Raw genomic sequence first — 15,455 nt, forward strand, 5'->3', positions numbered from 1 at the left:
ATTGGATGTCCAGTGTTTCGTTTTTAACTCTTCTCCAGAAATAGAATAGTTGTTTGTTTGAAGGACTTCCTTTCCAAATATCGCCACAATTATAAAACTTTTCGAGAAGTTGTCTGTCGATCCTGTTTTCTATTTCAATTAGAAATAAACTCTTCCTTAAAACCCTTGCTATTTCGTCTTACGATTCTAATTTAACTTGAGTAGGTAGTTTGGTATCATTAAAGCTAATCTGATCATATGGAATCAATCCACAAGTTCTGAATTCATTTTTTATTTTATTCTCGATAACGTTATCCTTAATACATTTGTCCAGCTGCTCTGCAAATTCTTACCTTTTTAGTTCTCTGTAATTATTATCAATACGCCAATTATGGATGCTATTTTCCAGGAAAGTTTAAGGTGGCGAAAAATAGCAACATCTAGTGGTTGCAACCGATACGGATGTGTGGAAGTTGTGGTAGGCAGAAGGGTAACAATTATAATACCCTTTATTTTGCAGAGCTCAGTTAGATGAAGCGTTAAATGAGAAGAATGGTCATCTAGAAAAAGCACAACAGGTAAAGGAACGTTCTTTGCAACAATCCATTTTTTATAGAATACATTCTTAATGAATTCATAAAAACATTCTCCAGTCATCCACCCGCAGTCTGAATGGCCAATACCCCAGCCCAAAGGCATTTTCAAATAAGTAATGGCTAGTTACGCTAGTAAGTTTCACAACTTGTTCTTCTGCCAAAACTGTCAAAAGTACCATGAGGTATTCTTTTTCATCATTAGCTATTCTGGTATAAACTTTTTATCTATATATCTATCTATATATAACTATCAGATAGAACTTCCACTAAATTATTTGTTTTTAAATAGTCCGAAACTCTATCCTATCCATCCTATCAATAAACCAACCTCTTATACATTTTTCTGTTATATTTGCCCGAGGTTGGATCAGATTTTTAATCAGTGGTTCCGCTATGACCTCCATAATATTATCAAGTTCCCAGAACTTTTTTTCTACTGTATCTTTAACATGCTCCATACAATGTTGTTGACAGCAATTAAATTTTTAGCGTCAGCCCACATGAGCTCACTTGGATTGAGCTCACAATGATATGGTGGTAAAAGCAAGACAGTTTTATTTTGTGCCATTGCCATTTTGTCTACAATACATTTATTAAAATCTGTCTTAAGTGGGGCTTCTAATTGTAAAAGTTCCACTTTTAACATATCGTCATTGAAATTAATATCTTTTGAATGCACCCAGTGTTTTATTTTCTGTTTTTTCCATGATGCAGTAGGTAATTTTTCTATTTTTCTAGAATCAAGAACTATTACACAATTATCTTCTAACGGGGTAATGTACTTGTAAAACAACCTTTCGAAACTCCCTGCCTTCAGCTCTTTATGATAATCGCCGCTCTTTTTTGACTCAAACATTCATAAACCATTTTCTACAAAACCTGTTTCACTCCCAATGTGTGTAATAATAAGTCTTTTGCCATTGCCTGATGGATTTTTAAGACCTGTTGAAAGACCAGACCAAAACGTCGGGCTTGAAGATTTGACCGTTTCGTCAACCCACACATGGAATTTTGTATGTCCTGAATTTACCCATGTTTCGTCTAAATAATATTTTTTTTATTTTGTTCTCGAAATTTTTTTATGGATTTTAAGAAATTTCGTCTCCACAAAATGATATCGTCTCGATCTAACAAAGCACTATTTCTGCTCCTCCGTACGTATTTAAAATCGAGTGACTTGAGAAGTTTATAAAATGTAGTGCTTTTAAAATTCTATAAGTTTTTGTCCTCGTTATTAGCTAAAATAACTTTATGTATAGTGGGTATTTCGTTTAAAAAAAAAAATCGATAAACAATTCGTCGTATGGCTGATTTATCAGTATCATCAGTTTGGTCTAATATAGTTTTCCTGGGTTTAGTCTCTTTCAATTTATCGGTATCACATCGTTTTGTCCAATATGGTTTTCCTGGGTTTAGTCTTTTTGTGAGAAAAAAAATGTTCCGGTGTTCTTCTGCTCTCTAACAATTCTATATACAGAAGCTTCACCCACTTCACAAGCAAAAACTGTCTGTTTCACTATTTCCGATACCAAAGCTTCCGGATGCGATTCTATTGTCAATGTATAACCATTATAAATAACACTTTTTTCCTAGGTACTACTAAAGGAACGTATTTTTGATCGCTTCCAGGTAACTTCTTATTGAAGAATCTGATTCTTATAGAAGAATGGACTGGACACTTAAAATTACAAATTAGAACGCACAACCTTGAAAAGTCTTAATAAAACTGCTACATTCACTTTAAATTAGCAAACAAATAATTTATGTACACAAATAGTTCATTTATTAGAACGAAATGCCTTCTTAATGCAGGGAGAAACGTTAAGAAAAAGTTACTCGACTGATACTGAACAAAAAAAGTTCAGTCCTGAGACGATAGATCACTCCTCTTTATTTACATGGACTATTGTTTCTTCATAAAAATATTATAGAAGAAACTTATAGTGCTGTTCCACAATATTTTAATCTCTCTCCCAATTTTTTGTACTCTTAAATCACATTTTAAAGTTTTTCTGATATTGTTTGCAGAGGAGTGGCAAAACAAGCTATGCCCAGAATGTCAGTGAATAAAAAATATTAATTTGTAAATAGGTCATTCATTAATTTTGTTTTATTTTGTATATATCTTCTTAAATTATGTATATTCGTATATTACATATATTCATATGAAAACTATTCTGCTCTGCTACAGACGAATGCTGAGAATACCATGGGTAGCCCTAAGGACAAATGAATCTATACTAAATCAGCTAAAAATAACGAAAATACAAAGAAAGCAAATATCAAAAGAAATAATAGGCTATTTTGGACATTTTCAAGATATCACGTGCGTAACCTGTATCAGGTTAATGACTAAGAAGATCTTGGCTAATATGTTCGTGTTCATACTTTAAAATTGTATGTTCTTACCAATTTATCCCAGTATTTTTGTCTAAGTTAGCATTTAAAACAACGTTTATTAAAAAACACTGTTATACTTACAGGGGTTGGGATTGCGTGGAACTGGTCTTAAAGTTGTAATAAATCGATCGAATAAGGAGGTAATTGTAGTCGTTATCGGCAAACTAGTAGTCGTTTCCAGAATTCTGTCTGGTACTGCTCTATGTGTTCCAAGTACGGTGTTGGCATTCCGTAGATTGTGAGCTTTAATGCTTTCTAAAAAAAGCAACATATTGATCCATATAATTATTGCCATAGAGATATTTACGTGAATTAAATAAAAAAAAATATGGTTCATTAAGCCTTGAATGATCTATCAAATGTAAATTAACCAATAATATAGCTAAATAACAATGAGAAACACGTAAAGAAATTCAAAGAAACATTCTAAATGTTTAGACTGATTTTAATTGTTTGTAGAAATTACTATCCTATTAAACAAAGCCGAAAAAGCGCTTAAAAAATTACGAAAAAAACACGAAAAATTACTGGGCGCTAGTTTTTAACTGGAATATCTGGGGGAAGTTAATAGAAAAGGAGTACCATCTCGTGGGTATCGAAGTTTTTACCGCGTCGTGAGCTTTTAAAAATATTTAACCAAAAAAGCGACTTTTTCATTCGTTTTAATATCGTGAAAAAACTGTGTTGTAGATAAAAAAACAGACTTTCTTAAAAATACTTGCTTTTTAAAATGAATTTTTTTAAATTAAGAAAAGTTACTAAACAAATAATTTATTGCAAATTAAACCCGAAAATAAGCATTTTTTCAATTGTTTATAATTATTAAAATAGGAAATAAAAATGTTTAAAGCACATTTCCCAATATGAATTTTATGTACCTATATAGTTACTATACAGGGTGTTTCAAAAAGGTATGTCATAAATTAAATCACGCATTCCGGGAACAAAAATAAATTGATTGAATCCAACTTACCTCAACGTTAAAAAACGTTCCTTCTTGTTCTGAAAGCACTTTTCATACAAAAGAAACAACAAAACCTAAGCGCACAGAAAAATTTTAAGGGGTGTGTGCAGCCCTAAATCCCCCCAAACTTTTGAGTACGTTCAAATTAAATTAATTTTGTGGTATCACATATTAGTTTAACACATTATTTTTAAAACTTTTTTTGCCTCTTATCACTTTTTCGAAAAACTAGTTTCTTCCTAGTTGTCCAATAATAGTCAATAATTTGAAGCTATCATCTATTGTGTGACCTCCACATTTTAGGAAATGGCAGATATGCATTTAACTGGGTAAGTTAGATCAGATTAAATTATGATTTCAATAAACTATCGGGAATATCGTAGGTGAATGTCAACCCCAATGGAAATACACCCGATAGACGATTATTTCTGACCATTGATCGTCGTTTACGGGAAACGGGTACATTCCAACCGCAAGTTGCTGGCAATAGTGGTCGTCCAATAATGGATGTAACTGATGAAGACATTTTAGAAATCATTGAAGAAGTCCCTGGAACAATTACAAGGGTCATAGCTGCTTAACTAAAAAGGGTTTGGAGGCGTTTGAGGGATCAGCTGCTTAAACCCTATCACTTAACAACGGTTCAAGAGTTATTGGTTGAAGATTATCCTAAAAGGATTGGATTTTGCCATTGGTTGTTAATGGAAAACACTCGAAATGTTAATTTTATTAGAAATATTTTGTTTACCGACGAGGCTACCTTCAGTAGAAATGGAATAACAAACCATCATAACGAGCACATTTGGGCAGACGAAAATCATCACGCCAAAAAAACGACTCATTACCAAAGGACTTTCAAAGTTAATGTTTGGGCAGGAATTGTGGATAACAATCTAATAGGCCTAGTATTTCTTCCCAACAATTTAAATGGTGATAATTATTTGCAGTTCTTGGCAAACGATTTACAAGAGTATTTGGAACAAGTGAATATTGCAATAAGGCAAAATATGTGGTTTCTACAAGATGGCGCTCCACCACATTACAGTAATAAAGTCCGGGACCTTTGCAGGCATTATCCTGGTCGGTGGATTGGAAGGGGTCGTGACGCACCCATTTCTTGGCCACCCAGAAGTCCAGGTCTTAACCCCATGGACTTTTGCATGGAGGGTTTATGAAAGAGAAAGTGTACTCTGTAACAGTAGAGGACGAACAACAATTGAGGGTTAGAATAGTTGAAGCTGCAAATCAATTTCGATTTCGCGCATCAAGCGCATTCGGTTTTCCTTATTAAAACGATAACAAATGTGTATTGAAGAAAATGGGGTCATTTTGAACATTTATTGTAATATCATATTTATAGAGGTTATAGACATTTTTTGTACTTGTTAATTCATTATTTATTTATTTATTTCGTATCGTTAATTCGTTAAGGCATTTATTTAGTTGCACGTAATTTTTTAAAGGTTAATGGAAAGGGCCGTAACTCAATAAAAACTGTTTTTTGAAAAAAGTGATAGGAGGCAAAAAAATTTAAAAAACAATGTGTTAAACTAATGATGCCACAAAATTCATTTAATTTGAACGTACTCAAAAGTTTGGAGGGATTTAGGGCTGCACACCCACCTTAAAATTTTTCTGTGCGCTTAGATTTTGTTGTTTCTTTTGTATGAAAAATGCTTCCAGAACAAGAAAGTAACGTGTCCATTTTTATTACGTAATGTCAAGTAGTTTAGGAGATAATAAAAAAAAAACAATTTTTATTTTGTAACTTCAAAGGGCTGTAAGTTTTTTTTGTGTACACTTTTGTACTAAGGTAAGTTGGATTCAATCAATTTATTTTTGTCCCCGGAATGCGTGATTTAATTTATGACATACCTTTTTGAAACACTTAGTGAAAATTATATTTTCTCTGCTCCGTTTTAACCTTTACAAAAAAAAAACAAAATACATAATCTAAAAGGTTATGAAAAAATACACCTTAAAAAAAGAAGTTTGTACAACCCATAGAACCTGAGACAATTATTTTTTTATAATTCGTAGCGCAACAGTTTTATTTATAATTAAGTTAAATTATGTATAAATAACAGTATGGAAACTTGTTAAAGTTAGTAAGGGAAAATAAATGTCGTCGAGGCTGCATGGTGGGGAAAAACTGAAATCGGAATGGAAAAATTTGCATATCTCGGGTTCTACTCAACGTAGAGCCTTCTTTTCTTGATTTAAGGTAGCTCGTCTAAATAATAAGTTTTGACTTATGTTCATCCTTATAAAACTCCTTTAAAAATTTAATGTTTAATATTTTTTTTGTATTTTTTCGATTTGTTAATTTTTTAAAATTTTTATTAATCAAAGTTTTATAAAATATTCAAATTAAAAATATTTGCGGCCTTTGTCAAATACATCTTCATTGCGCCTGCGCCATTTTTGAAAGTTCTTCGTCAACTACAAAGAAAGAGAAGGCAAAAGATGTGTTTTTGGAGCAGGTTTTTAATAAATTGTAACGGTTACTACTTGTAGAGTAGTAGTTATTGTACAACGGTTTTTCGACATACTACATATAGCGCTGAAATCAGCAATGTTACTTCGTACGAGGTACCAGAAAATCATTGAGTAACACATAACAACGCATGGGATGTACATCTTCGTCCTTCGATATTTGTTTTTATTAGGTATACCCTGTTCATTTCTTAGAGTACATAAACTACATAAAAATGCACTGACCTTTAAAAGACTGTGCATTTGTATCGGTTTTTGATAATGTGAACAATTTTTTGTGATTGAATTAAAATTAAGGCGCATTGTTTAAAGAGATAAAACAAAAAATATTTTCTTATTGAAAATAAAAATTATTATTAATAAAATAAGAAATAATTCTTTATACCCTACAAAAATGATTGAAATATTTGACCTTTTACGACTTAACAGTATCCCAATCTGTCATAAAAACTCCTACGGACAGATAAAAGAGTTTATGCTGTATTCGATTTTTTAATTCATCCACATTTTGGGCTTTAGCACCAGGATGATCTTAGGCAACTTATATGGCCTGTTCCACTGAGAACTCGATTCGGACAAGTATTGTTTAGATACTCCCTAATTATTTGAGCATTGTAAACTGAACAGCCGTCTTGATGAAACCAAACAATCTCCAGGAAGATTTAGAATAGCAGGAAGAACATGATGCTGTAACAAATCGAGGTATACTCTACTATTCAAGTAGCCCTCAATAAAAAATGAACCTATTATGTAGTATCCTAAAATGCCAGCACAGACGTTCTGTGCTAGTTTTCCCGCGCCCAATACCTCGTAATGGAAGGATTGTATCTTCCCAATAACGAAACAAAAGATTCATCAGTAAATAAAATGTTTTTAATAAAATTTGGTTCATCATTAGCCTTCGTTATTAGTGTTTCACAAAACTCCATTCTTCGAAAGTAGTCATCTGGATAAAGCTGCTGCGTTTTCGCAGCATAAATAGCAAGCAATATTTAAAATTCTTGTAACCGTGCTTTTTCCACACTTTCGTTACAGTAACATTGCTAACATCGAACTCCCTAGCAACGCTTCTACTTGAACGTGTTGAATCTACCTCGATTGTTGCACAAATTTGTGTATCCTGGCATTCTCTTTTCTCAACTTTTTCTGATGACACTTCTTGAGCGTGTTTTTTCTGAAATTTTTGAGGCAATAACAACTTAAAATTTTTAACAATATTAAGAATTGACTTTACGCAAGGAATTGATCTTCCCTTAAACACCCAGGAAATAAATCTACACACTGTTGTCCAAAATTATCACCATAAAACGCTTTAAACAACCACTGTATAGTGACAAATTATATATTATTATAAATAGATATAGAACGGGCATTTAATAATGTTACCACCAGCTCTTTGATAGGGGCTATGAGTAGACGAGGCGCACCTGCGGTAATATGCAGATGAATAAGGGCATCCTGGAAAATAGGACAGTAATGTCCACTCTGGGTAAAGCAACCATCAAAGCAAAAGTACGTGGAGCCTGTCCACAAGGAAGAGTTCTGTCCCCTCTACTTTGGGCAACCTTGGTAGATGATCTTCTCAGAAATCTGTCTACAGAAGGCTTTTATTGTCTAGGATATGCTGACGATATAGCAAACGTTTTCAGGGGCAGGTTTGCTCAGGTAGTGTCTGAGAGAATGCAAACAGCCTTAAATATAGTTGACGACTGGTGTAAACAAGAGAGACTGATAGTCAATGCTCAGAAAACACAAACCGCCAACTTCACCAAAAAAACAGCACTACAAGGCCTAAAACCACGGGTGCTGGAAAAAACAAAGATTTCATTTGCCAAAGAAACAAAATACCTTGGGGTGTATTTTGATCATAGGTTTACATGGAATACTAACATTCTGAAAACCACACAGAAAGCTACTATGTCCCTGAGCAGATGTAGAAGAATGTGCGGTAAGAATTGGGGACTTAACCCCAAAATGACTCTATGGTTATACACAAGGGTTATTAAATCCATGATAACCTATGGATCGGTGACGTGGATGACAAAAACGCAGCAAGTGGGAGCAATAAGGCTGCTAGGTAATACACAAAGGCTAGCATGCTTGTGTATTACGGGGGCCATAAAAACAACTCCTACTGTATCGTTGGAAGTCCTGTTGAATCTATCACCACTTTATATCTTTATACAGGGCGAATCCATCGGGGGCGGAGAAGCAGCGACAGCCGTAATCAAACCGTTATATATATATATATATATATATATATATATATATATATATATATATATATATATATATATATATATATATATATATATATATATATATATATATATATATCATCATCATCATCATGTGCAGCTTTATCAACCGTTTCCAATTACGGTGCAGCCTCCCTTATTTCAATGTTATTTTATGTTCTTATTATTATTCGACGATGTCTTAGTTATACTTTGTTCTAATAATTTGCGCTCATTTGCGCCCATATTTTTCTATCTTGTGCTATTCGAGACCACGTTGTTCCTGTTAATTTTCTAATATCATAATCCCATCTGAGATTTGGGCGCCCCTTTGGTCTCTTAGCGTTCCTGGGGTACCACATAGTTGTTCTAGTGGTCCATCTGTTATCTGTTCTTCTTGCCATATGTCCTGCCCATTGCCATTTCAGGGATTTTATTCTTTGGATTACATCAGTCACCTGGGTTTGCCTCCGTATCCATTCAATTCTTTTACGATCCCTCTTTGTTATCCCTAGCATACATCTTTCCATTGCTCTTTGAGTTACTTGGAGTTTCGACGTTATTTCTCTCTTTAATATCCAAGTTTCACATCCATATGTCAAGACGGGTAATATGCATTGATCAAATACTCTCTTCTTGAGGTATAGTGGCATTTTGGACTTGAAGACTATGGAATTTCGTCCGAATGCTGACCACGCTTGTTTTATTCGTCTGTTGATTTCCGGAAGTAGTGATCCCGATTTATGTATGAGCTGTCCCAGGTATATGTATTCATCTACTACTTCTAGCGAGGTTTCATTAATTTTTATTTCCACGTTGGCGATCAGATCATTGCACATTATTTTAGTCTTTGCTAGGTTCATTTTTAGGCCTACCTCATTGCTGGCTGTATTAAGGTCATTAATTTGCAGTTGTAATTCTTTAGGACTTCTAGCAATTAGAATGATGTCATCAGCGAATCTAAGATGGTTTAGGTATTCTCCATCTATACATAGACCTTGGTTGTTCCAGTCTAATTTCCGGAAGATATTTTCTAAGGTTGCAGTGAAGAGCTTAGGGGATATGGTGTCTCCTTGTCGGACTCCTTTCTGAGTGGGAAATTCTGGGGTATTTTCATATATGCTTACTCTAGCTGTGGCCTCTTTGTATATATTTGCTAGCGTTTCGACATATGGTTTATCTACTCCTTGGTCGACAAGAGCTTCTATGACTGCTCTTGGGTATACGGAGTCAAATGCTTTCTCGAAGTCTATGAATGCTAGCGCCAGTGGTAGATCATATTCTTTTGTTCTGCTCATTACTTCCCTTAATGTTTGAATATGATCCATTGTGCTGAAGCCACTTCTAAAGCCTGCTTGCTCTCGGGGTTGTGCAGCGTCAAGTGTGTTCTGTATTCTGTTGTTAATGATTTTGGTGAATACCTTGTATATCACAGGTAGCAAGCTGATCGGTCTATAATTTCTAATGTCTTCCTTGCTACCTTTCTTGTGAATAAGGATTATGTTGGCTGAATTCCACTTTTTTGGAATATGTCTCGATTTTAGGCAGTCTGTGTATATTTTTGCTAGGATTTTCCAAGTTGTTTTACCAGCAATCTTTAGAAGTTCGGCTGTAACACCGTCATTACCGGCTGCCTTGCCGTTCTTCATGCTCTTAAGAGCTGCCCCTACCTCATCCACGAGAACATCTGGTACATCTTCTTGAACCGCAATTTCTTCTTCGCCTATTTCTTGTGCTTCCGGAGCTTTATATAGAGCCTCATAGAATTCGGTTACATGTTTTATTATTTCATCCCTATTTGTGATCCTTTCGTTGTTGTTTCCCAATGCTATTATTTGCTTTCTACCGATTGCCAACTTCCTCTTGGTTTTCCTATAGTTTTTATGGTTTTCGATTGTATTTTGTACAAGTCGTTCATTGTAGGTTTTTATATCTTCTGCGATTTTTTTTCGTATTACTTTGCACAGTTCGGTATATTCAATTCTATTAATATTGGAGTTAATTTTCATTTCTCTTCGTTGTTTCAGGAGAGCTGTTGTTTCATCTGAAAGTTTTCTATTGCTGTTGTGTGCTTGTGATCCTCCAACTTCTTTGGCGCAATTTAAGATTGTTATATATATATATATATATATATATATATATATATATATATATATATATATATGTCAAATAACCATTGTAAAGATGGCATAAGTGATTGTGGAAGGTGTTCAGAAAAAATGCCGCACTAGTATCCTTATTTTTTTAATTCCTTTATCCGTACATTTCACAATGCTTCCTTAGTTTTGTATAACTCCATGAATCTGCCTTTCAGACCATTTTGTTTTTATATTTACTTCTCGTTTTCAATTTTTTGACACCGACGCCATTGTAATTTTACAATACCACATAACTTGGTACAACTTAACTTGGATAGAACCTGTTGATACAAGTGTACTTAGATGAACATGTGACATGATCAAAGTATCTTCCAAGTGTTGCGTGCGCAACGTCCAAGCAGATTTTAACCAAGTACACTTGGATCGTGTCAACCCGCCTTTAATTAATGTTATCCCAGGGTATTCAAAAACGTTGGGAGCGTTAAAAATGATGAAAGTATAAAAAATTTAATTTTGAGATAAATGATACAAAATGAAAAATTATAAACATTATAATTAACAGAATTATTTGACCTTATTGTATGAAATTTGATCCTTTCTTATTTTATTCATGAAAAAGACACGCCATGAATAATAAGCTGTATCCCTGGAGTTCTAGACCGTTGTTGTCCGTAGAGTATAATATACTTTCTCGCATTATTGTTTTCATAATCAATTTTACTAACTAAGTTTACTATTTGACGAGAAATTACTCCTAAGATGTTGTGTTATTAAATTATAACCTATTAAGAGGGCTTTATTAAATTAACAGGCAAACTTTGTGCGTTGGCTCTTGTCATCCGTATCGAAACTTAGGGCGAGAAAGGAAGTGACGACGTTGTTGTCTAACCATCATTTTCTTGACAAAAATTTAATATAAGTTATTATAAGTAAAATTATTGTAAAATTATATTTTTATTTTAAAATGTACTATGAATATACACAGATATAAAAATAAGATCATTATGATTCCTGCTCTTGTTTTTCATAAAAAAGAAGCATACAAAAAGAAAAAAATATAAATTAACAACCATAAAAATAAAATAGGAACAATATTTGCAAACGTAGATGAATTTCTAACAACATTTAAAAAATTGTAAAGACAAATTTATCCATCACAGGAAACAGAAAAGAGTGTGCAGCCCCCTATCACAGCAAAAACGAGAATATTAATTCAACGAATATATTGTCAAATTATATTATCAAATATATTGTCAAATTTTCATAGATTTCCAGCAAGCATATGATTCCATAAAATGAAGCAAATTGTGGATAGCAATGTTAGAAATGGGAATACCAAGGAAATTAGTTGAATTAACGCAAATGTGCGTGACAGACTCATATGCGCAAGTGAAGATAGGAAGCAGAACATCAATGCCATTTTGTATAAATTCAGGACTTAGGCAGGGGGATCCCTTGTCACCGTTGCTGTTCAATTTTGCTTTAGAATATGCAATAAGTAAAATATCGTCTGAGCTGACAGGAGGATTTGCTGATCAAGGATCAAAATTGTTGCTAGCCTTTGCTGATGATATAGATGCAGTCACGTATTCTACAAAAGACGTGAGAGAGGTGTTTTCACAGCTCGAGGAGGAAACAGGTAGTCTGGGTCTCCGAATAAATGAAGAAAAGACGAAATCCATGGTAGTAACGATCCAAGACCAAGAGTTAGGCAGAACATCAGTATTAAAGGAGTTTAAATACCTGGGGGCGATAATCACAGCAGACAACCACATAGAAAAAGAGGTCGCAGCAAGGATAGCTCAAGGGAAATAGAGCATTATACTCTCTTTCAACATTATTAAGATCGAAGCTGCTAAAAAGAACATCTAAATTTAACACTGTACAAGTCGATTATTCGCCCAATTATTACATATGGCATTGAAACATGGACTCTTAACCAGCGGAAAATCAATAAGCTTCTAGTATTTGAAAGAAAGGTTCTCAGAATAATATTTGGCCCTCAAAGAGATTAATTCACAGGGGATTGGAGAAGACGCCGCAATGCTGAATTGGTGACTGTATGGAACTAAAAACATAGTTAGACATATCAAGGCAAACCGGGCAGGTCACGTGGTACGATCAGAGGATGACAGAGTGTTAAAGACAGTGTTTTTTGAAATACCAGATGATAGAAGATCAGTAGGCCGACAGAGAAAAGATGGAAGGGTGATGTTGAAGCCGATTTATCTAGAATTGGGGTACAACAATGGAAAATAGAAGCGCAAAATCGTAGAGGATGAAGGGCGATAGTGGATGCGGCGAAGACTCACCCCGAGTTGTAAAGCCAGTGAAGAAAGAAGAATATATTGTCATCCTGGTGCATAAGTCGTGGACTAATACGCACTATGTGAGTTAGGCTACTGTAAGAATATGTAAAAATTTGACAGACCAGCCCATCTTCGAACCACTGATCGATTACCTTTCCTCGCTCGATAGTGCGGTAAATATCCGCAATTCGAAAGTAAAATATTCCGAGATCTACGCATCAAAACAGAATAAACCGACTCTCATCTTCTATAAGACTAGAGCTTTAACAAGCTCAAACAAAAACAGTGAAGACGAGTTACGTCTGGACTAGACTACAGAGAAGGTTCAAAATTCTGGAACAAATTCAAAAACCTAACCAAACAAAATTCAAAGCCTCACTCTCATATGAAAGTAATTAATATCATACTATCCAATCTACGAGATAAAGCCAAAGCCTTCAAAAGTACACTCCAGGCAACTTACGAAATACAGCGACTTAGATGGGCTGGACACATAATACGAATGCCTGACAACATAATTGCCAAAAAGCTAACGACCTATAGGAACAAGAAGCAGAGGCCGACCGCGAATTAAGTGGTTAGATGGAGTTGAGACCGACAGGAATACTAGAGATCAGAAGATGGCAACACTTTGCTAGAAACCGAACAGAATTGCGATTAATCTTAGAGCAGGCCAGGACCCACAGATAATTGTCGAGCGAAAGATGATGATGATGATGAACCGTTTACTCAGAAATAACGCTTGTAGCGACCGGCAATTTTAAATGTCAGTTATGCGCGCGAAATCAATAAAATTTGTATTAACTCGGCGGTTAAAATTCGATATCTTTTAATCAGATTACGAGATTTCGAGAAGAACATTACGATAAAGGCAAAAAAGAGAATATATAATACCCTGACAAGAAGTATCCTGACATATGGGTCCGAAAACTGGACAATAAACAAGAGAAATAGAGGTAGAATAAGAGCAGTAGAGATGGAGTTCCTGAGGAGAAGCTGTAGACTTACAAAAAGAGACAGAACTGAAAACGCAGAGATTAAGCGGAGAATGGGAGTGCAATCAGACATAATCGACTATATATAGGAGAAGAGACTATCCTGGTACGGCCACGTCAGAAGAGCGGACAGAGGACACTGGATAAACAAAATCACAGAATGGAGCCCGATTGGAAGAAGAAAGAGAGGAAGACCCTGAAGGTCATTCAGAGATGAAATCGACGAGGCTATGGAGAAAAGAACCCTGCGAGATGGAGACTGGAATGACAGGGAGAATTGGAGAAAAAGGTTGAGTGAAGGAAGACAGTGAAAACTGTGGAAATCCTTAGTAGTAGTAGTAGTTAATCAGATTGTCCCATCAACAAAAATCAAAATGCGTTTTAAAGGTGAAGAAAGCAGCTTTTAAAAATGGCAGATTTAAATGTGAAAATAATTTAATTCTGTAGCAAAGAGTGCGGTTCCCATTTAAGATTTCAAAGTTGTCCCCCTCACCGCTCTATGGAATGTGTTTGGTGTCATAGATTTTTGAAAAATATTCAACACGTGTTTTTCAATTTTTTGCTTCGATATATAATTCATGAAATATTCGATCGTCCCGCTTCTTTTAACACACCCGTATAATAATTACGACATAATTTCAGTAAAATTAGTTTAAAAATTTGAGGTTTCTATAGTGACAAATCAGGTAAATGGTAAATAAAGGTAAAAATAATAATTAAACATATTTATTATGAATTGACAAACTTTATCATCCTTGTAATATTCCTTTCGTTTAAAATAATAATATTGACTTACCTCCTAATGATGTTTCACTAGATATGTTGGTGGCATTGAAGTATTTTAGATGGTACTTCGTAATATCCTTCAAATATTCGATGAAGAAAGTTCGAATCCATACACAAATATTCGTGGCTACAATATGCATTAAACCAAATCGTGCAATCACTTTAAATCGATGAATGTTTAACTGAAACAAAAATAAATAAACATTTTTTTTATTTTTGTGTGTGTTAAAATACTCCAGTCGTCAAAGACAAAAATACAACTAAACCTCTAAATCATACGAACAAACTACCTCCGGCTTTCCCCCAAAAACGTCATTTCGTTGGGGGGGGGGGCGGAAAAAACCGTGTTCTCTAAGAAACAACACTTGAAGCGATCGGCGATTTTAAATGTCACTTACGAGCGCGAAATAAATTTTAAATAAAATTTGTATCAACTCGACAGTAAAAACTGTCTTATCGATAAAAATCAAAAGGCGTTTGAATTATGCCTAAAAAACGCTGAATTTAAACTTTCACATTACACATTATCTAAAACGTTTTTCGAAACTACACAACTCCAGCTACAAACTTCATCCAATACCGCCTTAAAAGTTT

The 15,455-nt window shown here is 34.4% G+C and overlaps 1 protein-coding gene across 10 annotated transcripts in view; it reads right to left on the minus strand.

Moving 5' to 3' along the window:
- OtopLa (proton channel otopetrin-like a) overlaps positions 1–15,455 on the minus strand; it is a 259,273-nt gene that overhangs the window by 18,082 nt on the left and 225,736 nt on the right. For all 10 annotated transcript variants that reach the window (XM_072532857.1, XM_072532854.1, XM_072532852.1 and 7 more), the window contains 2 exons: positions 14,872–15,043; positions 3,057–3,230 (listed from right to left, as the gene is read on the minus strand). In XM_072532857.1, the coding sequence (XP_072388958.1) occupies positions 3,057–3,230; positions 14,872–15,043 (346 nt within the window). The remainder of the gene's footprint in view (positions 1–3,056; positions 3,231–14,871; positions 15,044–15,455) is intronic.

This window comes from Diabrotica undecimpunctata, chromosome 5, assembly GCF_040954645.1.
Source record: "Diabrotica undecimpunctata isolate CICGRU chromosome 5, icDiaUnde3, whole genome shotgun sequence".
In the NCBI taxonomy this organism is placed as follows: Eukaryota; Metazoa; Arthropoda; class Insecta; order Coleoptera; family Chrysomelidae; genus Diabrotica; species Diabrotica undecimpunctata.